At 44.2% G+C, this 26,604-nt stretch overlaps 1 protein-coding gene across 1 annotated transcript in view; it reads right to left on the reverse strand.

Moving 5' to 3' along the window:
* The window catches only part of PIEZO1 (piezo type mechanosensitive ion channel component 1 (Er blood group)), a 186,348-nt gene extending 169,593 nt beyond the window's left edge, over positions 1-16,755 (reverse strand). The window contains exon 1 of the mRNA XM_069966046.1: positions 15,773-16,755. Within this exon, the coding sequence (XP_069822147.1) occupies positions 15,773-15,836 (64 nt within the window). The 5' untranslated portion in view covers positions 15,837-16,755. The remainder of the gene's footprint in view (positions 1-15,772) is intronic.
* Between the last annotated feature and the right edge of the window lie 9,849 nt (positions 16,756-26,604).

The following is a 26,604-nucleotide window of genomic DNA, read 5'->3' on the forward strand; positions in this document are numbered from 1 at the left end:
ATCTTCACTGCACATCTGGGAATTCCTACTAGTAGCATCCTGCCACTTGTGAGGTAGTCACTGGCCAGCTGACCGCTTGCCAAGCAAGGCATTAACCTCTTATTCACAGCTAACCTCAGCCTTGTCAACACTTCAATTCGGTGATAACCTCAGTGTCCATCTGGAATGCTACAGAGATAATGGTACATTACTACATACAGGAACCCTGGACAAGTACAGAAGCTGCTCCTCCGAAGGCATGTTGGACATTACATCAGATGTGCTATTGCAATACTACATGAGACTTTTACTGTTTGTGTCCTTTCTAATTTGTTCCCCAATTTGGTACTCTGGAGCTGTTGAAGGACTACAACTGCCAGCATGTTCTCCAAGCATTAGCCTATTTAGTAGAAATAGGCAGAACTACAGAGGTGTGACTTGAACCTAAGTCTTTGTACTGCAGTGGAGTTCCATTCAACTGAACGGAAATGAGCTACTGTATATGGCAGGGGTGGGGAACCTTTTCCATGTCGAGGGCCGGTCGGGCATTAATAAAATCATTCGAGGGCCGCATACCGTGCGCGGCAGTTAGTAGCGGGGGTTTGCAGCACCCAGGACAAGGCATAGTATTGTTCCCCTAGTGCCCCTGCTATTGTAGTTAACCCCCAGTGATGCCCCTTGTAGTCTAGTTAACCCCCAAGTCATGTCCCTGGTAGCCTAGTTAACCCCCATCAGGCATGTCCCTGGTAGCCTAGTTATTCCCCCCCCATCAGTCATGTCTCTGGTAGCCTAGTTGTCCCCCCCATCAGTCATGTCCCTGGTAGCCTAGTTGTCCCCCCCCCCATCAGTCATGTCCCTGGTAGCCTAGTTATTCCCCCCCCATCAGTCATGTCCCTGGTAGCCTAGTTATTCCCCCCCCCCCCCATCAGTCATGTCTCTGGTAGCCTAGTTATCCCCCCCATCAGTCATGTCCCTGGTAGCCTAGTTGTCCCCCCCCCCCCCATCAGTCATGTCCCTGGTAGCCTAGTTATCCCCCCCATCAGTCATGTCCCTGGTAGCCTAGTTGTCCCCCCCCATCAGTCATGTCCCTGGTAGCCTAGTTGTCCCCCCCCATCAGTCATGTCCCTGGTAGCCTAGTTGTCCCCCCCATCAGTCATGTCTCTGGTAGCCTAGTTGTCCCCCCCATCAGTCATGTCCCTGGTAGCCTAGTTGTCCCCCCCCATCAGTCATGTCCCTGGTGGCCTAGTTGTCTGTCCCCCCATCAGGCATGTCCCTGGTAGCCTAGTTATTCCCCCCCCCCCCATCAGGCATGTCCCTGGTAGCCTAGTTAACCCCCATCAGGCATGTCCCTGGTAGCCTAGTTGTCCCCCCCCCATCAGTTATGTCCCTGGTAGCCTAGTTATCCCCCCCCCCCCCCATCAGTCATGTCTCTGGTAGCCTAGTTATTCCCCCCCCCCCATCAGGCATGTCCCTGGTAGCCTAGTTATTCCCCCCCCCCATCAGTTATGTCTCTGGTAGCCTAGTTGTCCCCCCCCCCCCCCATCAGTCATGTCCCTGGTAGCCTAGTTGTCCCCCCCCCATCAGTCATGTCCCTGGTAGCCTAGTTGTCCCCCCCATCAGTCATGTCCCTGGTAGCCTAGTTGTCCCCCCCATCAGTCATGTCCCTGGTAGCCTAGTTGTCCCCCCCATCAGTCATGTCCCTGGTAGCCTAGTTGTCCCCCCCCATCAATCATGTCCCTGGGATCCTAGTTAACCCCCAAATAAAAAAATAAACATCCCACTCACCTTACCTCCGCTCCCACGCAGTCCAGGTCCTCTTCTCTCCCAGGTCCTCTGTGCCGGTCTTCTCCTGCAGGCGGCGCGCGATGAAATGACGTCATCGCGCGCGGCCCGCAAGAGACTAAAGACACGCGCCGCTCTGCTGGGGAAGAAGCCGGCACAGACAGCATCCTCCGGTGTCCGCCAGCTGTCACAGACACCGGAGGATGCGGTGTATGCCGGCTTCTTCCCCAGCAGAGCGGCGAGCATCACAGGGGAGCTGCGGGCCGCGGGCCGCATCGGGAGGTCCCAGGGGCCGGATGCGGCCCGCGGGCCGGAGGTTCCCCACCGCTGGTATATGGCATAGCTATGGGTAAGAGAGAAACCGATTCTATATTAAAAAAAAAAAAAAAAAATTCTAACCATGGATAACTCTTATGTGTCCAAGGGTGTATATGAGTGAATATCAGAGTACTAAATTACTAAATGCAGAATACAGGGAACAGTTCACCATTTGCAAACCACAGCCACCTCATCTTAACTTTATTATAGGACCAGTCACATTCCAGGAAGGACGGATAATAGAGGACTGTATGCAATAACTAATACATAACAGTGGGTTCAGTGAATAAAAGTACAGCTTAATCCTTGGTCTTCTTGTAATACAGGTTAGGCACTGAGGTTCAAATAGACTATGCTGTACAGTAATACGTGAAATGCTGTGATCTTTACATAGAAACCACAATATGTTTATTTAGGGATAGGATGAGCTGGGTATGAAAGACCAAAAGGTGTTTTAATAAAACACACAAACTGCTTAATAGCAGAGACATTTAAGGTCGCTCCACAGTGGTACAATTCTGCAGCAACAAGGCTATGTACTTCCCAACTTAGATTACTATTATTAATGACAGGCTACGTGGCATATAAAGCACACGCGATTTTAAGAATCTTTGTAATTGGGTTTATTAGCTGAAAAATGCATTTTTATCACGAAAAAGCAGTTTAAAGCTCTCCCCCCTGTCTTTATCATTGTGTATGGAGAAGGGAGAGGTGGAGGGAGATGAGGCACCAAAACAGGACAAAAAAAAGTTATTTACAGCTACATCACCAGCTATCTCCTCTGACAGTCAGCACTGACCTCTCTGACCTCTGAATACAGTTTTAATGGAGCTGTAATCCTTTGTTCTCTGCTGACAACTAATCTCCCTCCTCCCCCCTGACCTCTCTATAGAACAGACAGGGTTGTGTCTGATGCAACAAGTCACAATTTTATGATATTTTGCAGTGAATAGAAAAGAGGAGGGAGGGGGGCATCAGGGAAAAGGCTTTTTGAATGCAGATAATGGCATATTTGTCTAATAAACCCAATTACAAAGTTTCTCAAAATCTCCTGGACTATTAATTTCTGCAACAAAAAAAATATATGACAGTGACTCTTTAACCCCTTAGTGACCGCCGTGCTGCCTCTTTACGGTGGCCACTAATGGGCTTTATTCCGATGCAAACGCCTTTCAACGGCGTACGCATCGGAACGAATAGCCGCCCGGCGGCGGCTGCAGAGCGGGGGAAACTGCCCCCCCCCCTAAAACTGCCCGGAGCGGAGGATTCTCCGCTCCAGGCAGTTTAACCTGTCAAACCAAGACAGCGGCATCTAACGGGTGCCGGTGGATCCCGGTCGGCGCCGTGGGTCACTTACGTGATCGCGATGTCCCGCGGCCCTCCGATGTCTCCATGGTGATCCCGGGGTCCTAATGAAGGCCCCCGGGGTCACCATGGAGATGCCTCATGCTGACAGGGGTGGCTGTGGCTATTGCCTGTCAGCATGAGGCATGATACAATACATTGCAGTACATCAGGTACTGCAATGTATTGTATCAGTGATCTAAGTATTTTACACTAGTGTTCAGTAATGTACACTAGTGTAAAAGTAAAAAAAAGTAAAAAAAAATGTGCACCAAACACAACACAGCCCCCCCCCCCCAGCAATAGATTCCCTATACCCAATAAAACATTACATAAAAGTGATCAAAAACACAAATCCTTTACATATTTGGTATTGTTACGTCCGTAACGACCCAATCTATAAAACTATAACAATAATTGTACCGCACAACACACGCTGTGTAAAAAAACAGTAACAGAATAGCTGTATTTTATCAATCCACTTTAAAAAATACGTCATAAAAGAGATCAAAAAATCATTTTAATATAAAACTTGGTATCAATAGAAACTACAGATCTTCCCGCAAAAAATAAGCCCCAAACCAGCTCTGTCGCGCAAAAGATAAGAACGCTATGGATCTTGCAATGTGGCGACAGTTTTTGTGTTTTTTTGCTAGGAAGATAGTTTCTATTGCGCCAAAGTGATAATAGTTAAAAAAAACCCTATACAAATGTGGTATCGGCATAAACGTAATGACCCAGAGAATACATGTATTCTGTTATTAGTGACCGCCGATACAGATTTTTACGGCGATCACTAATGGGCTCTATTCTGCTGCCATCAGCTCTTTATGGCGATGGTGCAGAATAGTGCAGCGGCGCCGGTAATGCCCGCAGCCCCCTCCTCTTAGCTATTGGAGGTCGCTGAGAAGTCGGGGCAGAGTGTGGGCTCAGTCCCGGCCAGTCCCCTCACCGGCGATCGCCGTTATTAACAGTATAACGGCGGCCACCGGTAACGGGCATTGCCAGCGCAGCTGAACGCTTTCATCTCTTCTCACAGTGAATCCACGGTGAGAGGAGATGAGAACATGTCCCCCCCGTCCCCAAAATTAACCCTAGTGACCTGGTCACTGAGCCTCCCCTCCCTGGGGGGCCATCTGATCCAACATGGCCGCCGCCATCACTGTGAACAGACTCTGTTCACAGTGATGGAATTTCTAAAAATGATCAAAGCTCCATTCTCTCCACCATCAGAGGTGGCAGAGAGCATGGGGCAATGATCGGGGACCACCCGGTGTGGTCCCAGTACAAGCGATCAGCGGTATATAGTATATACCACTGATCGCTTGTTCCAAATGGTGCCGGTACTTTTTTACCTGTCACCAAAGTAAAGTGCCCTGGATTACCCGTAAGCACCCTGGATTACCTGTAACCACCCCAGATTGCCCGTCATCACCCTAGATTGCCTGTCACCACCCTAGATTTCCCGTCACCACCCCAGATTGCCCGTAACACCCAGATTTTACGCCCACATATGGGGTACCGTTAGACTCAGGAGAAACTGCGCTACATATATTGGGGTGAGTTTTCTCCCCTCTTCCTTGTGAAATTGAGAAATTTCAAACTAAATGAACATATTATTGGAAAAATTCTATTTTTTTTTTCATTTTTAACGGTCTAGTTTTGAATACTTTCCTCCAATACCTGTGGGGTCAAAATGCTCACTGCACCCCAAGATGTACTCTTTGAGGGGTGTACTTTCCAAAATGGGGTGACTTTTTGGGGGGGGGGGTTCTATTCTGCGGACACTACAGGGGAACTGCAAATGCACCTAGCGCTCAGAAACTTCTTCAGCAAAATCATGCACAGAAAATGCTAATTGGCCCCCCTTCCTTCTGAGCCCGACTGTGTGCCCATACAGTGGTTTATGCCCCCATATGGGGTACCGTTAAACTCAGGAGAACCTGCGTTACATATATTGGGGTGAGTTTTCTACCCTGTTCCTCGTGAAATTGAGAAATTTCAAACTAAACAAACATATTATTGGAAAAATTCAATTTTTTTTATTTTTACTGTCTTCTTTTGAATACTTTCCTCTAATACCTGTGGGGTCAAAATGGTCACCACACCCCAAGATGTATTCTTTGAGGGGTGTACTTTCCACAATGGGGTGACTTTTGGGGGGGGTTTATTCTGCTGACACTATAGGGGCTCTGCAAACGCACCTGGCGCTCAGAAACTTCTTCAGCAAAATCTGAACTGGAAATGCTAATTGGCGATCCTTCCAGCTTTACAGTAGTTGTTACTAGGCCTGCTACAGAGATAGTTGTAACAGTTGGTTACCTGCAATTTTCTTTTCCTGACTAGAAAGACACGAAGAACACATATAAACCATATAAGTAATATAAACCTCAAAACTCAGTGGGGGAAATAAATGAAAAGTGACTTACATTAAAACCGTCTAGCAACCAGTCACAACACTTGAGCTCTGGTTGCTGTGGGGTCCTCACAGACAGACAGGTTACCTGCCTACAGAGTTTGGGTCCCTGACTGAATGCTCCCACTGCTACTTCCAAGACAGACTAGTTTGGACAGTGACAGCCCACCCAGCCAATCATTAGGTGCTATCCTGCTTCAGTCAGTGATTGGCTGTGCAAGTTGCTGATATGAGTCTGTCCCGGAGGTGGCGGTGGAAGCATTCAGCAGGGGACCCAGGGGAGTGTGATTAGGTAAGACACTATAGCAAAATTTTTAAATGGCCAGAGTACCATTTTCATTTTTCTTTTTCCTTTGTGCTGTTCCTGATCTGGTTATTAGGTTGTGATGATTGTTTATTTTATTTGTTGAACCTATACATGGCATTTAAAAAATGTGCCATAGAGATAAAAGAACTTCCAGTATGTTAGGGTTTGTCCAAACACGAACACTTGGAGTCATTGGCTGAAGTGGTGTCCTAACTCAGCCAGTGACTGGCATATTCAAAATGTATTAAAGTGTCACTGTCGTTACAACTTTCAAAATCTAAATCAACAGTAGATGTGATATAAAGCAAGTTCGCAATATACATTCATTATTTTTTCGTTGTTATCATGCTGTAAAACAAAGCTGTACTTACCAGAAATCCAGGTCCAGTATGCTAAAGGCAGATTTTCTGACTTGTGCTGGTTGAAAAAAAAAACAGACTAAACACAGGAATTCCAGCCAGTACAGAGAGTCACAGCTAAATGTGTCCATCAGTCACATGACTGCCTTCTCACTGTGAGCGCTGAGATGGCCTGGGATACACAGGACTTCCTGTTTTCAAGGACTCCCTAAGGCCCTCAGTAATCTGGATACAAGTATAGCTTTGTTTTACAGCATGATAACTAGAAAATAATTTAAATAATGCATACTGCAAACTTGCTTTATATCACATATATATATTGATTTAGATTTTTAAAAGTTTTAACGACAGTGACACTTCACAAAATTAGGATGAAGGTAAGAAACTTGTGCACGATAGAGACATATAAACAGGTTAGATGCTTCTCACTTGCTGATAGTTCCCTTTTAAGCAATTCATCAACATAGAAGCATAGGTTCAGTACAGAGTAACTATACAGGGTAGAGTCCTGATGACAGCACATGCTTACAACATGAGTGATCCACCTGTAACACTACAGGTATGGGAGTTGGCCCTGGCAGAGGTTTTGATGTTGCAAAACAAAGACACCAAAGTACAACAAATATAAAACAAAGACAAATGGTGCGCTTTTGTGTAAATGCTTGCTAGGTACTGTGAGTGTGAGCACTTACATAGGGAGCTTGTGATTTATTACGTCTTTCATGAAAAAAAACATCTTGGATGCTTATTTAAGAAAGACAGCACGTTAGCTTGTTCTGTAGAACTGCAATAAATATTCACAACAGGATTACTACAACCCATAATGCATTGGAAAAATGCAGTTGCAAATAGAAGGGGTTTTTCTTTTATTTAAAGTTTAGTTGTTTTTTTTTTGCAATATAACAACGCCAAGGGAAACAAACAAAAGACAAAAACTGTTGTACGGAGTAGTACTTGCTCAAATTAGGACCAAAAAAGCTCCTATAGTAACATATTAATTCTACCAATATGTATTACAAGTACAAATATGTAAATATGGCACAAACAAAGTCAGGTTGTCCTTAAAGAAGATGTACCACCAGGTACGTCCTCTTTAACCTGACACAGGGATAGAACGGCGCCGTCACGGGGAAGCCGGTGCCACGGTCCGTTTTTGATCTGCGGCCCGGTTCCCCTATACGGTGCCGTTCTTTCCACGGTTACAGGCCTCAAGCACTGGAGGTAGGCCGGCCCGCCCCCAGTGGGAGGGAATCCCCTCCCCTCTATGACGCGGCTCCTTTGATTCTAATGGGGCGGGACGGCCTACCTCCAGTGCTTGAGCACCGGCCGGTAACCGTAAAAAGAACGGCGCTGTACAGGGAAACCAGGCCGCAATTTGAAAAACGGACCGCGGCACTGGCTTCCCCATGACGGTGCCGTTCTATCCCTGTGTCAGGTTAAAGTGGACGTACCTGGTGGTACATCCTCTTTAACATAACCCAAACAGGCCAAAATGTTGTAGATCATCCTCCACTGCTTAAATAAACTACGGGACGATAACAAAAAGGGACAACCTCTTTAAAGGAGATGGGCTAGATATGATTACATTCCTTTTCAATTTTTATTTTATTATGAAAATTAACAGACTATCAACTTATTTTATCATCATTTCCATAACAAAACTACAACTCCTTCCCCCCCTCCCCCCCTTCTTTTTCCCCCCCAATATATCACTGTTTTCCTGTTGGGTTAAACCTGCAGGACTCTTTTTCTTTACCTCCTTCTCCTTTCGTCTACATCCTACCCTCCACCCTTAATATTCTACACTAATCCTTAACTTCCATTCATACCTCCAGGTAGCCGAGCGGCCGCGACCCCCCCCCCCCCCAGGCCCGAGCAGCGAAGACCCGGGACAGCCGAGACCAGGGCCCATCCCCACCCAATGAAACAATTTTACCAAAGGGAAAAAAAAAAAAAAAGTTAAATAAATAAAAATAAATAAACAGAGAAATTAATCTTTGCACAGTTACCATTTTAGCAAGTTGACCTCATCCGCTCTTCTAGCTCTTTCCTTCACCAGCTATACACCTATCAAGGGCATCACCAGGGAGATCAAGCCATTTTCAATCATCCCAGCCGCTCACGGACCCAGTCCCCCGGGTATGATTACATTAGTTGTCCACTACAGTAGTGAATACAGTGTTTGGTCACTGAAATACATAGTACACTTTCACACCAAGGGAGAGCATGTAGAGGAGTAGATCAAAAAATTTCAGAGTAAGGCTGGGTTCACACAGTGTATAACCCCAGCCGTGTCACAGAACGGCCACTGTCAGTGAAGATAATCCCGGCCGGTACTACAGTTGTTGTAGTGCACAGTACTACAGTTGTTGTAGTGCACAGTAATTGTGCTGAATTGGGATGCGGACGCATCCGTGTGCGCCTGCATCCCAATTCTCCATACTTGTCAATGGAGAGTGCAGCCGGAGTTGCACTCTCGATTGTATGACCTGTCAGGGATGCGCGGCCAGGATGTTTTCCATGCGGCAGCTAGGGATCTTGGCCGGAGTGTATACACTCCTGCCGGGATTCCCTTCAGATTGCAGTGAACATAGGTTTTGTATTAATCACGGCCGTTGTTGCAAATCGGCAACAACGGCCATGATTAACACAAAACTTACGTTACTTAGTCAAAAATATCAGGTACCTGACCTAATACAAGAAAAGGGGGTCAAAGTGGAGGAGCCTACAATAAAAGCAATAAATGGAAAGGAACACTAAGGGCAAACATACCTGGGGCCAAAAGGACCAGTCAATAGAAGTATTCTTAAAGGGGTCCCACTGTATAGAGGAGGAACAGAACTGTGGCTGCAAACACAGCAAAATGTATAGCTTACGGTTTCTACTTTAGAACAACAACAAAGCCATAGGAATTTTTGCAATAAGTTGTAAGAGTGCTTCCACACAATAATGCATGCAGCAGCCACATGTGGTTGCCCTGTGCTATAACACACAACAAAAATGAAGCATTACAACGAGTGGGCTATTTGGAGGACCCAACAGGTCTGTAAAATTCACAAAGTAAGAGAGACACCCCTATTGGCTCTATCTGCTTCGGGCAATGAGCAAGGTAAAATCCCTCCCCATAGTACCACCAAAAAAGCATGCAAGCAGCACAACAGAGCACTCTAACCCCAAAGCCCCAGGTAAACTACACTGTTCTATCCAGATTCCATCTCTACTAAAATAAATGACTTCAAGCTTTACACACAGAAAAAATTTCATGATACATTCGTTTACAACATGACAGACTTTTGCAGGTGCATTAACAATGCGGCTAGCAGCACATGGTCAAAACTAGAGATGAGCAAACCTCGAGCATGCTCGAGTCCATCCGAACCTGAACGTTCGGCATTTGATTAGCGGTGGCTGCTGAACTTGGATAAAGCTCTAAGATTGTCTGGAAAACATGGATACAGCCAATGACTATATCCATGTTTTCCACATAGCCTTAGGGCTTTATCCAAGTTCAGCAGCCCCCGCTAATCAAATGCCGAAAGTTCGGGTTTGGATGGACACGAACCCGAACCCAATTCGCTCGTCTCTAGTCAAAACCATAAAAAAACAATAGCATGAAGAGGCCTTCATTGGAATTGTAAATATGGGCTGGAAGGAGTATCAATAAAAAGGAGAAAGTGGGTAATATTTTAAGAAACAAAACACACTGAGTATGGTTTATTTGGGTGATTTCTTTTTGACTGTGTCCATGTTTATAAATACATGAGTATTGTTGTGGATGTGTGGTTTTGTTTTTCTGTTTTATCCTATGTCTTTTTTGGTTTTGGTTCTCACTCTCTTACCGCCTTTAATCTATCAGTATTACAAAAGAGGTTCGGAATATGTAGTGGTTGTATGGATGGCAGCAGGATAATAGATAATTTAGCAATTAAGGGGTGGTTGGGTGAAGGCAAATGAGAAATTTAATGTAATAATCTTGGGGAAGGGGGAGGGTAGATAAGGGGAGGTAAGTTAAAGAAAATATTGATACTTGGATCTTGTGGTTTTAATGTAATATTTGTGATTTGTATAATAAAGATTTATATAACACAAAAAAGTTTACAGCAGTTACGATTACAGAGCAAGTGTATGGCCAGCTTTAGTGGACTGTGTTGTCATAGCCACAACCCCCAGGTATCCTACAAAACATGGCCAGATCTTAATTATGGACTCTTTCCTAGAAACAAATCTTCCCTTTTTACCTAGTATATTTATGAGACAACTATTCACTGTGGACTGGACAGTTGCTCAGTTGATTGTGTGGGCTCTGCAATCATTATATATATATATATATATATATATATATATATATATATATATATATATATATATATATATGCCATGTAATTAATATTACCAGGTTTAATCAGATTGCTTATGACAAGAAAATGCACGCAATTAAGCTTGGTAATGGTAATCACAGGAAAAGCCCAGTCAATTTAGGCAAAATTGCAGAACCCATATAGTCAATTAGACTCTGATTATGTTAACAAAGAAACATAACAAAATTGTGAAGGTGGGAACACAGCTTTAGGCCTCCTGCACAGGACTGTGGGGCCATAGGCTGTGCACAGTCATGGACCACGTATGCAATAGTGTAGTAGCCTTAAAGGGGTATTCCCCCCAAGAGCTAAAAAAATTAAATTCTCCCAAACATATCTGGTCTTACTTACCAAGTCCCCCTGAGTATTTTAAGCCAACCCCTGTATTTCTAGCTGCCGCCGTTCCTGAGTTAGAAGTTTTTTTAACAGCTCACCTATATCCAAGATGGCGCTGGCCAGGAAACTACATTTCCCATCATGCAGTGTACTTCTCCCTGATTGGTCTGTTTGTGTACCTGCCCCCTCTGCTTTCATTAAAATAGCACAGTAAACACAGATGGGCAGACAACACGCTGTCCACTCTACTGCCCCCCATACCACATACACCCCCTTGGCACCCAGGTGACAGGCCAGCTCCCCATCTGTGAGCCTACTAGATCGGGACGGCCTCCAGCTGACTCCATCGCCACCGCCCCCCCACCCCCCCCGTACGGCACCTTGATAACATTCCCCCTAGCTGACAGGCGCCCCCTCACTTCACCATATGGCACCCAGCTGACAGGCGCCCCCCCCCCCCTTTCTCCAGCACACAGATGACAGACCGGATCACACCGTGCAAGCGTACATAAGTAAACTCACGGGGTGGTGGTGGGGGGTGTTTTCCACCGCCGCTTCTAAGTCACGGGGGTGGTGGTGGTGGGGGGTCGCCGCTTGTTGTCCAGTTGAGCTGCAGGGGGGGGGGGGAACATCAGGAGGGGGGCCCTTCAAGTGACCTGGTGGGAGGAAGTCCAGAGACACTGATCAGAAGTAGCTGTCAGTGTCCTCCCTCACTTCAATGGGCAGGGTAGAAGCCGGCCCATTGAAGAGATGGAGGACACCTGATGCCGTCTCGGAGGGTGCGGGCCAGGAGCAGGGAGCGTATCGGAGTGGACTGAGAGCTGATGATTCTATGCAATCCGTGGGGGTGGATGTACCTAGATAACAGCAAAACTGTGCGGAATCCATAGTAAATTGATATTGGAAAGATGGAAAGCTACGGGTGGGCAACGTATTAATGCAAAAAAAAATTTGGGGGGGGGGAATACCCCTTTAATTGCAACTCTAAACAGCATAATGATGCAGTTTGCAGGATTTCCCCTGAATGGAGAACCTCCAGCATCAGTAGATTTATTTAATAGTACACACAAAAAAAAAAAAAAAAAAAAAAAAACACATGAGCATGTTTCTGGGGCTTCACCCCCTTCCTCAGATTGGAGAAGTGTCTGTGGTGTATGTCAGTAATCTGTCAAAAAGTTATGCCATGGCCCAAACATAGTCCATTAGTGACTACAGTCCAACTTTTTCCCCACGCATATGTTTATGGTGTGCTGCACTTCTGAGCCCTACCAAACAGAAGTATAAGTGTGGAAAAAGCGTAGTCACTAGTTGACTACTTTCCAGCCATCAAACTGAATTGGCCTTCTGCCACTACAGATCTGTATACCTTTTTTGACAGGTGAAAACTAGAGATGAGCGCAACTTGAGAATTGTTTGGCATTTGAATACCAGTGACTGAATACGTTGGATGTAGTGCTAGAGAGTCTGGGAGAACATGGATACAGCCTATGACTATGTTCAAGCTACATAAAGTTCCGTTCCCCACATAGGACAGCACAAGATACAAATTCAGACCACGTCCATAGAGCTTCCAAGCGGATCGAATATATCTATATTGTCAATCCTGACATCACCGCATTGGATTGTGAGAGCTGTCAACAACAGGGTGAGAGGTGGATTGCTCCACCACCATTAATCCAACTGTATCACTATTTGTTTACATATGAACAAACACTGCCTGACTGCATGGGGCCCGCTACTTCTATTGCAGCTACATACAATTACTAAGTTATACGTGATTAACAAGACTCATCCATTGATATCTTTACATAATAAGACTCAAAAGGATTGATATTGTGTCAAACGGGATCACGATAAGCATAGATACCGATAGGAGCTAAGATCTGATACAGGAACTCGGGAAGATCGCTTAACACTGTTGTGTGGGCTGTCTGCGCTGGGTCCAGCGCAGCCGGTACCACTAGGCTCTCTGCATTTTATTTTATTTTTTACATTCCATTGTATAATTATTGTATTCCATTTTTAAGTTTTATAGGAATATTTCTTAACTATTGCTTTGGTACAATTAGGTACTGACCAACCATCATACTCACTTTTTATAAGGTCCTAATAAATGTTTAATACTACTTCACATTGTTTATTTAAGTATATATATTTTTTCTACCACACCACCCTCCTCTAGAGAGCCTACTACATCTTTCTATTTACTCCCACTCTCCAGGCGCTGAAATAGTAGTGCACTCGAAGAAGGTGACTCACTATATACTATATACATCTGTTAGGTGCAGCAAACCTCTACTACTCTTTTCACAAAGTTAAACAACTTTGTAATGTGTGTTATGTAAGTGAATGGCCCCTTCCCCGTGTCTCCCCCCCCCCCCACCCACCCACCCACGCTAGACCCGGAAGTGTGGTGCATTATATTTACCGCATTCGTGTCAACCCCTGGCCGCCATCTTGTGACAATGATGTCATCTTCTGGAGGATGGCCGGACCGCTCCAGCGGTCCCTCATGCCGGCCCCCCTCTGCCACGTCATTAGCTGTTCAGCCGCGATTGGCTGAGCACAGTTATGCTCAGCCAGTCGTGGCTGATCAGCTGTTGACGCGCCAGAGGGGGGCCGGCATGAGGGACGGACGGCCTCCAGAAGATGACGTCATTGTCACAAGATGGCGGCTGGGGGTCGACGAGAATGATGCACCACACTTCCGGATCTAACGTGGGTGGGGGGAACACGGGGAAGGGGGCCAATCACTTACATGACATGCATTACAAAGTTGTATAACTTTATAATGTGTGTTATTTTATGAATTAATGTTTAGCACTGCACTACCCCTTTAAATAAGCGCTTTACTTCAATATTATTGTAAATCCACTCATGTATATAGATGATCCCATTTCCAGACCATTTCAGGATCAGAATACCTGTCAAAATAAATGAGTGACTCCTGAAGTGTTTAAGAGTTAAACTTGAGGTGTGAGACAATCCTTATGTCAATGATCCTCATGATAATGAAGCGAGTTTCACCAGCAGTTCAAATTACCCCCAGGCCAATTATTGTTATTTTATGGATTACTGTTCAATTCAAGCCTTTGCCTGCACAGTGATGCATCAGCTGGGACATACATTCCATAGTCGTGAGGGAGCCATCACACACGGAAATCACTACTCACAATGTTATGTACGAGGCAGAGAGCTTAGCACCTCATAGAACGACAGAAACTATAAAACAAATGCACTGTGGTCATTTACGGCTACTTAAAAGCACAAACAATGGTGCAGATAACTAAGAACTTCTTTCATTTCACCAGATGTGTTTAAGATATAAAAGCTTGGTGCTTTCCCATTTTTTTTCACAGTTTAAGCCTCTATAAACAATTTTGAAAGGGGGCATTACTAAGCTATAATAATAAGAAGCATAACATATTTTCCTGTAAGAGATGGCATAAAGAAGAGAAAAATCTCCAATATACCTAAAATAATGTGCAGATTACAGAATGCACTACTGTTATTAGCTGTCAGGCTATCTGTCTGTATGGACTAGCTTCATCCTATACTTTAGGACAGTATTTAAAATGTGTCCCAAGGTGATTCTTTATAACCACAGTCCCTTTATGATCTAATATCGCCCAGGTGTCTTATTTTCACATTGGCCAATACTGAAGATAAATAAACTGCTGCTCATTTCAGAAGCTGTGAGACACTTTACAAGATTACAGGTAAATTCAACCAAATAAGATTTCTAGAACACATCTTTTCACCTACACTCTCCAACACGTGGCTCTACAATAACTGTGGAACTACTAATCCCAGCATGCTCTCACATTCTCCTGTGACGCATAAATATATGACTCACAATACGAGAGAACTACTGCGCAACAGGGCGGCATGATGTGTGGTAGTCTATGTGTTCTATACCACCAGCTGCCCCCACGCACACACAACATTTTCAGATTTTTGAATTAGTCACCATTTTCAGATTTTTATCTTCAGTCCAGGTGGAGTAAGTGCACTCATAATAGTATTTTCTATATACATCTATGAATTGCAAGAACCACACATCCCAGAAAAGATTGCCATCATGTTATGTCAAAATTCTGCATTCTATTTTCCAGCTGATGTAAAGCTACACATCTGTTACTTACCAGAGCAGAGGCAAATGTTCATACACCACCTGCTGACGGACCAACTACATACAGTAAATGAGAGCATAAGTCGGCCACTCATTGACAGTACACATAAAGCACCATTAGGAATTACACTATACAGGGTACATCCAGGGTTGCATTTACAGTTAACAATGATCCCCAAATGACAATCATATCCCCCTATCCCACCAGGTGTGTTGCATAGCCCTATTTGAATGAAATGCTGGAAGCATCAAATAATAAAAACATAAATAAATGTAAAAAAAAAAAAAAGGCAAAAAGTTAATTAAGCTCATTTCTATTCAGTCTTGTATATGGTATTGGGTATATACCAACACCAGATAAATCATTACACATGTCAGTAACACACCATTGAGAATCACAGAGGATACATATGTTTCTATAAAGAAGAAGGTTAGTATTACCTGCTAGGAGAGACAGGGGCAGTAGGACCCAGAATAGAGCTCCACACAGGACCTGTAGCTCCATATCCACACTTCAAGCAGTAAATAGAAGGATGGTGTTTAGTCCCACGTGGAGGATGAGTACAGGGAGGGCTGGGCCGCTGTCAGGCCATGTGTCACTCAGGACCAAGTCTCCATCTAAGTGCTGATGCCCAGGGCAGCTTGTCAGGTACCTGTCCTCATTGAGTAAGCAGGCAGGGCAGCAGCAGGGCACCTCCAATGCAGGGCAGCAGCAGCAGGGCACCTCCTCCCCCTCTTGAGATCCGCTGAGGATCCTCCAAGTAGTTGTGTAACTCTCCTTGTGAGTCTTGTCCTAGTCACTCCCCTAAGTTATTCAGCATGAGCTCAGCAGCATGGGCCTCTCTTCTCATAACTTCTCACAGGTCTCACTCACTGCCTTTATACAGGAACAGTCTCCTCCCTTAGCATTTCCTACCTAAACTCTCCCCTACTGCCTTCCACATAAAACCACTGGCAACACCCACATACTAGTCCCAGCCCTGCAGGGTGAGGGGTGCAGGGGGCACTGCCCTGTCTACAGGATCCCCCTGTGCCAGCCACTACTCCCATACAAGAGCCAGGCTCTGCCCCCTCCCCCTCTCCTCACATCACACACAGTTTGGAATTACCAGCCTCTGGTGCCAGCATGTGCCTCACACTGCCGGTGTTAGGAGAGCCACCACCTAAGGGGGGATCCCACTGCTTGGCATCTTGTTCGGTCAGTGCAGTAGTTCCTGGTATTCAGTGTAGCTCTGTACCACCTGCTGAGCGTTCCCTCACTCCCCCACTCCAATCCTCATAGCCTTCCCTGAACGGCTCCTTCTTTACCTAATTCTCAGAGCTGCCGCCAGTATACTTGGCGCCCAGCTGCTGTGTGAGCCGTCACCCCTGCGTCACTAGCCGTGTGCTGTGTGCTCTGTGCTGCTCTCGGCTACAGAGTTGGCTTTTTTCTTTCACTATTTTGGATCACTTCATAGCCCAAAAAAAGAAGGAGTTTGCCAGCAGCGCCCTCTAGCGTTTCGAGCTGTGCAGGGTGATGATAATAATATCTAGGGAAGAGGTATTGTGCGGTTAGCTTCTATCTACTTGTACTTCATGGGATTAAATACAACTTTATAAACCTATACATTAAATATACTTTATTTACAAGCAGCATATTATTAGACGATTTACTATTATTACAATTACTATTACAATGCATGACACTCTTTTTTTTTTGTGGTTTTGCCACGGTTTTCACCATAGCCTTATGTTACTTTTACACGGTGCGATAATTCGCCCGATCGCACGATTAACGATTTTGAATGAACAATGTTTTTTTTATAACTATCTGCGTTTAGACGGAACGATACATCGTATGGAAAATTCGCTATGCGATCGTTTTGCGATTGCTTAAGCCTATCTCACACATAGGGGAAATCGTTGAAAGAATGTTTACACGGAACGATCTGCAAATTTTTTGCGAACGATCAACGATGATTTGTGAACATGTTGAAAGATCAAAATGAACGATTTTTTGCTCGTCGTTTGATCGTTCGCTGCGTTTACACGTACGATTATCGTTCGAATTCGACCGTTATCGTGCAAAAACGAACGATCAATCGTTCCGTGTAAAAGGACCATTAGCCTATGTTGCCACACAGCATTTTGGTCAGTATTTTGCAACTTTCACACACTTGAAATTCAGTGGATGGCCGTCATTTAATCACAAATAATTGCCTTTATTTTAAAACAACAGCCGCACGATCATAAGTAACGATTATCATTCCATGTAAATGGGTGAACGATTTCAGGCCGTTCACAATAGCGGTCGTTGGAAATCAGTTATCGTTAACAATTATGCAAACGATAATCGTCCCGTGGAATAGGGCCCTAAGACTTGCTGCAGCCGTTAGATCTAAGCTGATGAAGCGCACAGTAGCATGCTCCACTCCCTGTCTAGCCGCAAGACCCTACTCATGCCCTCTATAGGCCGTATTCACACTCTGTAAATATGTTAATTTTAAATAACGGCCATTGATTTCATTCTTTAATAATTACCATTAAAGTCTATGAGAACAACGGCCGCTGGTTCACACAATGTATAACGATAACAATCAGCGTCCCAGTAAATTAATGTTCGTGTCATTAATTTGTGGATGTTATTGAGCAAACAGCGGCCATTATTTTATGTAGTTCACACATTTTGTTTTCCACTATCCTTTCACCATAGTTTTTCACTATATTGCATGGGAGAAGAGATGAGCGAACCGGGTTCAGGTTCGAGTCCATCCGAACCCGAGCGTTCGGTATTTGATTAGCGGTGGCTGCTGAACTTCGATAAAGCTCTAAGGTTGTCTGGAAAACATGGATACAGCCAATGACTATATCCATGTTTTCCACATAGCCTTAGGACTTTATCCAAGTTCAGCAGCCAAATACCAATCAAATACTGAACGTTCGGGTTCAGATCGACTCGAGCATGCTCCAGGTTCGCTCATCCCTACATGGGACCTTAAAATAGCCACACCCAAAAGGATGTGAAAAGGTGGTCATGCTAAACATAAACTTGTACCAGCAGCCATCATTGCAATGATGGCCGCCAAAGTATGTTAAACAACGGTCGTTATTTGATACTCAAAATAACATCAGTGGTTTTGAGTATCAAAATAAAGGCCATTGAAAAACACTGTGAGAACATAGCTACCGACTATATTAGGCTGCCTTCACACTTCCTCTTTTGAGAAATGCCACTGTCTTATCCCCAGGGGGTTAACTTAACCCCCTGTGTGCCAGAGTGTGGTCCAGGAGGTGACAGTCTGGTCCACAGGGGGTTAAATAAAGGGGGGGGGCGGGGACTTTGTGTGCCGTGTCTGCCACCCGCTCCAGCAAGAAAGGAGTCACTTAAGCCACTTGATTTCTGAAACAGGTGCATTCGGGTCAGCATTTTGATCCGAACTTGGACTTGAAGTCTGTGCTCAGGTAAAAACACTGACCAGAGAAATGTCGAAAGTAAAAAAAAAAAGACACATACACTCAAAATTGGCACACCAAAAGGCCAGAAAAATGCATGTTTTTCTTGCGTAAAAAACGCAAAACAAAAGTGCAGTGTGCGGGTACCCTTAAGCTTGCACCATGTGCTCCACCAACTTACACCTTGCAATCACAGCAGACCTAAAGGGGTTATCCAGCACTACAAAAACATAACCACTTTCCCCCTACTGTTGTCTCCAGTTCAGGTGCAGTTTGCAATTAAGCTCCATTTACTTCAATGGAACTGAGTTTCAAAACCCCACCCAAACTGGAGGCAACAGTAGGGGGAAAGTGGCCATGTTTTTGTAGCGCTGGAAAAACCCTTAAGGACTGAGAACCACTTTATGTTGTACTACACCTAAAAATAAAACTAAAAATAAAGTATCACCACATTCCAAGGCTTATAACTTTTTAAATTTTAAATTGATGAAGCTGAGTGTTTGGTTGTTTTCTGTGCAAATTATGTAGTTTTTATTGGTATCATTTTCAGGTGCATATGACTTTTTGAGTGCTCCCTTTTTTGTTTCGGATTAACAATGATAAATAAATAAATAAATAAATAATGATATAGTTCAGTTTGCTCCAGAAGTAGTAAAATTAAAAATGTGCATGGTTTTTAAATGTTGGGGGGAACAACAATCATTTTTTTTTTGGGGGGGGGAGGGGTTATTATTTTATTAAAATGTTATTTAAACGGAAGTCATTTATAAATCTGTTTAACTAGAAAAGAAGGCACAATGCTGATGTCATCAGAGCCTGCATTTAGCTTTTGTGGTTGTATAATAAAGCTCTGTCCACTTTGTTTGCTATAAATGCATTTATAGAAGTCTTGCCATCCAATTTTTTAACACTGTTTCAAAGATGACTGGTCACAGAACATAAAAGACCTCATGATGCTACAGTAACAATACTTGTCCTGTAGCTGTGCCCCCTTCCGGTCCCTCCACACAGAACAATCAAATGAGAAGCACACGGACTGTCAGGAGGTTGGCACTGGCTCAAATTGTGAAAACAATGATTGTCTCTGAGTGGAAAGTCCAGAGAATCAGAGCACAAGATCACACACTAGTAAAATAGTATACAGTGCTGCATTATTTCATTGGCTGTCCATTAATTATATACTAATACCATTGGTACATGTAATCTGCTTTTGTTACATCATGTCTCCAAATGATCCCTATGAACTCCACTCTGTGACATACACTCAATTTATTAACATGCTCAAGATAAATTATAATAAAGACTTCATCTGCTGTGTTGTTTACCATGTTTGTATCCTGTGTGAAGCAATTAAAGAAGTTTACAGCAATCGGGTGAGTGTAGTGGATATTTCTACTTTGTGGGAATTATAATAAAGTAATTGATAAAAATGTCATAAATAATTAAAAGAGATTGGAAAAAAAATAAATGTAACATCTTTAACATGGTCCCAATGGAGACCATGCAGCTAAGCAATATATCAAACATTCTTACCTAATGCTACGTTCACATGATTATCGTGCGAATTTGCACGATAACGATCGAATTCGAACGATAATCGTACGTGTAATCGCAGCGACCGATCAAACAACGAGCGAGAAATCGTTCATTTTGATCTTTGAACATGTTCTCAAATCGTCATAGGTCATTCGCAAAAAATTCGCAGATCGTTCCGTGTAAACAGTCGTTCACCGATTTAACCTATGTGCAAGATAGACTTAAGCGATCGCAAAACGATTTTTCAGTATGATATTCTGTTCCGTCTAAACGCTGAGCGTTATAAAAAAAAAATTGTTACTTCGAAATCGTTAATTGTACGATTGGGCGAATTATCGCTCTGTGTAAACGCAGCATAAGGCTGGCCATACACAACCATCAATTCCCTATCGTCCCATTGGCATCACAACATATGGGGTATTATCGCCCCTGCGAGCCCCTGGGACGAAGGAATTTTAATGAAAAAATAAGTAAAGAGCTTTTATTCCCCTCCTCCAGGAAGTATAATAAGCCCCACCTCCCCACACACCTCAGTCTTTTTTTACTTTGTTTCTGAAAGCCCTATGGGACTCTCTCCCTCCTTCCTATATTTGTTTTAGGTACCTGTGGAGTCCTGGTGCCAGAGGTTCACTGCAGGATCCAGCATCAGGCCGGTAACGAGGGTCCTGGATTTCTCATCCGGATGACCATTATATACTTCATTCTATTATTTCTTTATTTTAGCTTTGGAATGCAAATTGCGTTCCATCTTGGCGTTGCGTCACTTCCGGTATCGGACGGTCTGTGGAACGCATGACGCCTTTGCGTGTCAGCGCCCAGTCAGCGCTGCGTCACTTCCGGTTCCGGATTCAGCTCGCGGTGCGCGCGTTCGGCGCTGCAGAGCTGTAAATATAGGAGCCAGTTTCCATCAGAGACAGGTCTGATCTAGGTTGGATCTTGGGTGCTGTATCCCAGCTTCTGTGTAACAGGAACGTATACAGTGTGATTCGGCTTTCTATTTTTCCATACTAAAGTAAGTACTCTGCTGCCACCTAGTGGTGTTGTTTGGAATTACTGTCTGTTTATTCCTATAGACTAGGTCTATTTGGAACTTATTGTATACTCTTCCTTAGATGTCTGAAATGGAGACCAGTCCATCCAGTAAAAGATCTGGAAAAAGAACACATTTCACTTGTGCGGATTGTGAGACTCCGTTGCCGGACGGATATGAATACCGTATGAAGATCATCTATTCAGATAAGATTATTCCATTTTTTGTTATTAGAAGCTTTTATATATACAGTGTATATATATATATATATATATATATATATATATATATATATATGTATTGCAGTTCGCTGTGAGTCTTGCAGACCTAAACCTAAATCTAATGATGAACCTGACGTCCAGGACGTTGTTATATGGGATAAGGAATATGTACAGAAATCTTTGGCTGTTAAGCAAGTGGTTCAGCCTAGTTCCAAGAAGAGGAATAAGCGAAGCATATCTCCTTCCACTTCTCAGCCTGTGAGTATAATTTCTCTCTGGCTGAGAAATACAGTATCTCAGGTATACTGATATATATATTATTCTACCCTAGGGGTCGGTACTCTCTATAAGCCAGCAAGTCAAATCCTCCTCCTCTTCTGAGTCTTCCTCTACATCTGAAGATGAGAAAGAACTATTTAAAGGATACTTTACCACTGATAGGATCTATAAGCTACGAAAGGCGGTACAGGCAGAAATCCATCCAGAAGAGTTAGAGGAAGGTCAGTCCTCCAGTAAAAAGCCTAGGGCTTTTCATGTTGGAGAGACATCAATGAGCATGTTACAAACAGAATGGAAAAAATCGGAAAAAGCTCCGGTCCTGAGTAAGAGGTTCAAAACCTTATATGTCCTCAAGGAGAAACAGTGTAAGGAGTGGTTGGAACCTCCAAAGGTCGATACAGCCATTGCCAAACTATCCAAGTGCACGGTTTTACCTGCGGAGGATGGCTCAAACTTAAAAGACCCTATGGATAGAAGGGTCGAGGTGGCCTTTAAGAGATCTTATACTGCGGCCGCTGCCCAAGGGGCAGTTTCCATATCCTCATTTGAGGTTTCTAGAAGCCTCAGACGTTGGCTGGCTAAGGTCCAAGAGAACTTGGAATCTGGGGTAAGCAGGGATAAGATCCTTCACTCCTTTAAAAAAGTAAACATGGCCATAGATTTTCTCTGCGATGCAGCATCGCAAGGGACAAGGCTGGCCTCTAAGTCGATGGCTCTCTCTACTGCAGGTAGGAGAGCATTATGGTTGAGACCCTGGTTTGGGGATGCAAATTCCAAGTTTCAATTATGTAACATGGAGTTCCAACCAGGAAGACTATTTGGCACAGAGCTTGACAAACTTATAGAGGAGATGTCAGATAAAAAAGAGAAATCGCTTCCTCTATCTTACAAGACTCGGGATTCCTTTCGGAGAGCTAAATCTCCTCAGCGTGGAAGAACTAGATACCAGTACAGAGGAAGAGGGAAGAATTATTCAAGGAGAGGGCCAGGCAAGCAGCCTAATAAGGACAATAATAAAAAACCTGACTTCTGACGCCAGAAGCATCCCGGTGGGGGGGCGTCTAACTTTGTTTCTCCCAGCTTGGGAGAGGTTAATAAAAGATCAGTGGATAATAAACTTTATCCGCAGTGGTTATGTCCTTCATTTCTCTCTCCTTCCTCCTCCAAGGTTTCTTCTCTCATGATAACTAAAACCAGAAAAGCAGATAGTTCTAGAGGAGGAGATTCTTCACCTCTTATCCATACAGGTGCTGGAAGACGTTCCTCTATCAGAGATTGGTCAAGGCGTGTACTCACCGGTATTTCTCGTGCCCAAGCCGTCAAGAAGGTGGAGGCCTATTATAGACTTGCGGTATCTAAACACATTCATAATAAAGAAGAAATTCCGCATGGAAAACATAAAATCAGTGAAATCAATCCTCCAAGAAGGGGATTTCATGGCATCAATAGACCTCCAAGATGCCTATCTCCACGTTCCAATTCTAAGGGCACACAGGAAGTACCTAAGGATCACCATCCAACTACAGGGCCAGGTAAGACACTTGCAATTCAGAGTTTTCCCATTTGGGATAACCTCTGCTCCCTTCATCTTTACAAAGATAGTGTCAGCCATGATGGTTCTATTCCGGTTACAGGGGATAAAGATCATCCCATACCTCGACGACTGGTTGATTATGGCTCAGACTCAGAATCTTCTGAATCATCAGTAGAATTATGTCCAGGACATACTTCAACAGTTAGGTTGGCTCATCAACCACGAAAAATCGGACCTAGTCCCATCCAGAACCAAGGTGTTCCTGGGATTTCTAATAGATTCTGCACAAATGAAATTATTTCTATCAACTCCCAGGGTGGAACGTATCCAGGCAGGTGCTCAATTTCTTATTCCTCCTCGTCAGGTCTCCATAAGAACCTTAATGAGATTCCTAGGACTCCTCGCTTCAGCAGCGGATGCAGTTCCTTGGGCAATGTGGCACATAAGATTCTTACAGACGGAAGTCCTATCTGCCTGGAATCGGAGACTGGTGGATCTGGACACAGTCCATTCCCTGTCTACACGAACAAGACAGTCCCTGATGTGGTGGAGGCAAGTCAAACATGGAGTTTTGATTTCAGAGCCACACTGGATCACCATAACGACGGATGCTTCAGGCACAGGATAGGGAGCCCACCTATTAGACAAGACAGTCTCTGGAGTTTGGAGCCCGCTAGAGTCCAGTCTTCCTTCCAACGTAAGAGAGCTGAGAGCAATTTATCTTGCTCTTCTCCATTTCTGTCCGATTATAATGCACAAAGCTGTAAGAATCAGGACAGACAACATTGCCTGCGTTGCCTACCTGAACAAGCAGGGAGGTACCAAATCCCCCTTGCTTCTCAAGGAAGTGGAGAAGATTTTCACATGGGCAGAAACAAGGGTGACCAGGCTATCTGCCATTCACATCAGAGGTATGCATAACACTCTGGCGGATCGACTAAGTCGAGGACTTACGGTCCCAGGGGAGTGGTCTCTCTTGAGGAGAGTGTTCACTCAAATAACACTCAGATAGGGACTTCCTCAAATCGATCTTATGGCATCAGCAAGCAATGCCAAACTGAGGAGGTTTTGCTCCCTGTATACGTCGGACAACCCGACCGTAGTCGATGCGATGACCATATCGTGGACGTTTCGACTAGCCTACATCTTTCCACCGATCGCCATGATCCCCAGGGTTCTGACGAAGATTCGGTTGGATCAAGCGACAGTAATAATTGTGACACCCTTCTGACCGAAGAGGTCGTGGTTCACACTGCTCATGAATATGAGCAGCGGAGAATTTTGGAAGCTCCCTCTGTATCCAGATCTGATATCCCAGGGACATCATCTGTGCAGGGATCTAGCCAGCCTCAGCTTAACAGCTTGGAGGCTAGAGGGACCATACTAAATACAGGGTTCTCTGAGAAAGTTTTGCAGACTCTTTCTCATGCACATAGTGGTGCTACAAATAAATCCTACCTCCGAATTTGGAAATTTTTTCAGAACTGGTGTTCTAAGGAGATTGATCCAATTAAACCATCTACTCCACAATTATTAGAATTCCTGCAGGAGGGATTCGATAAAGGTCTTAAACCCAGTTCTATTAAGGTGCAAATTGCAGCTTTATCTGCTCACCTAAATTGGCGTCTCTTTCAGATCCTGGAAATAAAAAGCTTTGTTAAGGCCGTGACCAGACTAAGACCTAATCTAGTCAAACAGGTAGACACTTGGGACTTGTCCCTAGTGTTGAGACGGTTATGCCTTCCGCCATTTGAGCCACTGGAAGAAACAGACTTCAAGTTCCTTTCATTTAAAGTTTCCTTTTTGTTGGCAATTACTTCTGCCAAGAGGGTAGGGGAGCTCCAAGCACTTGGTTCTGCCCCTCCTTATGTTGTATTTTCTCAGGATAAAGTCATTCTGAAATTTCTTCCAGGGTTCCTTCCTAAAGTGGCGTCTCACTCCAACATTAACCAGTCGGTGGTTCTTCCTGTCTTCTCTCCTACGTCTTCGACTGAAGAGGACTTAGATCTCTCGTTGTTGGACGTTTCCAGGTCTATCAGGCTATACCTGGAGTAAGTCCATTCCGTAAGGAAGAAAATTTTTTCGTTCTTTTTGCTGGAAAGAACAAAGGTAAAAAAGCCTCTAAACCTACAATATCGCGTTGGATCTGCGACTCTATTGCCCTGCGCTATACTTCAGCTGAGTTATCTCCACCTGAGTTCACTAGAGCTCATTCAACTAGGGCAGTGGCCTCTAGTTGGGCAGAACGGGCATCTGTACCCTTTGAGGACATATGCCAGGCGGCTACCTGGTCTTCAATATCCACTTTTGTCAACCACTATAGGTTGGAATCTATATGTTCAGCAAGAACTGTATTTGCGAAGTCTGTACTCTCTGCTGCTGTGATTGTTAACCCACCCAATGAGGATCATGCGTGCTAGTTCCCCATATGTTGTGATGCCAATGGGACGATAGGGAAGTGAAAATTATTATGTTAATTTGTTTTCCCTGAGACCCATTGGCATCACAAGACACCCGCCCTATTTTTTTGTATTTGTTATAATTTGACTGAGGTGTGTGGGGAGGTGGGGCTTTTTATACTTCCTGGAGGAGGGGAATAAAAGCTCTTTACTTATTTTTTCATTAAAAGTCCTTCGTCCCAGGGGCTCGCAGGGGCGATAATACCCCATATGTTGTGATGCCAATGGGTCTCAGGGAAAACAAATTAACATAATAATTTTCACTTGTCTGTGGAATTGCTCATATGAACCACTCCACCAGCAACTTGTCAGAAAAACCTGTTAGATCACTGACATAAAGAACAAAAAATGTGTGAAAACAATAGCAAGGATTTATTTACTGCAGATTTTAAAATTCACAGAATGCCCTATTTGATTTTGCTTTGCAGAGCTTGAAATTCCCCCCCTCAAAAAAAAAAAATTGCCATTCACAGAAAAATGCATATGCAAGGCTGGAGCTACACAGCAATTTTGGTCGCACAGCATTTCACCTAATGATGTGAATGATATTGTACTGCGATTGTCACATAGCGTGACTGTGACACAACTGTCCCAAAAATCCATCCTTTTTTTTTTTTTGGTCGCAGGTCGCAAGCAGACTGACTTTTTGCGAACTGGCTATTTTATTAAAGGGAATCTGTCAGCTCCCGGGCCCTACCTAAGGTGCTGACAGTGTGCTGAAGCTGCCAGTCCCCTAGTTAGCATGGTGCCTTTGGGTAAATTTCTGTGCAGTGGATTATGCA

This window comes from Dendropsophus ebraccatus, chromosome 4 (genome assembly GCF_027789765.1).
Source record: "Dendropsophus ebraccatus isolate aDenEbr1 chromosome 4, aDenEbr1.pat, whole genome shotgun sequence".
Taxonomy (NCBI): Eukaryota; Metazoa; Chordata; class Amphibia; order Anura; family Hylidae; genus Dendropsophus; species Dendropsophus ebraccatus.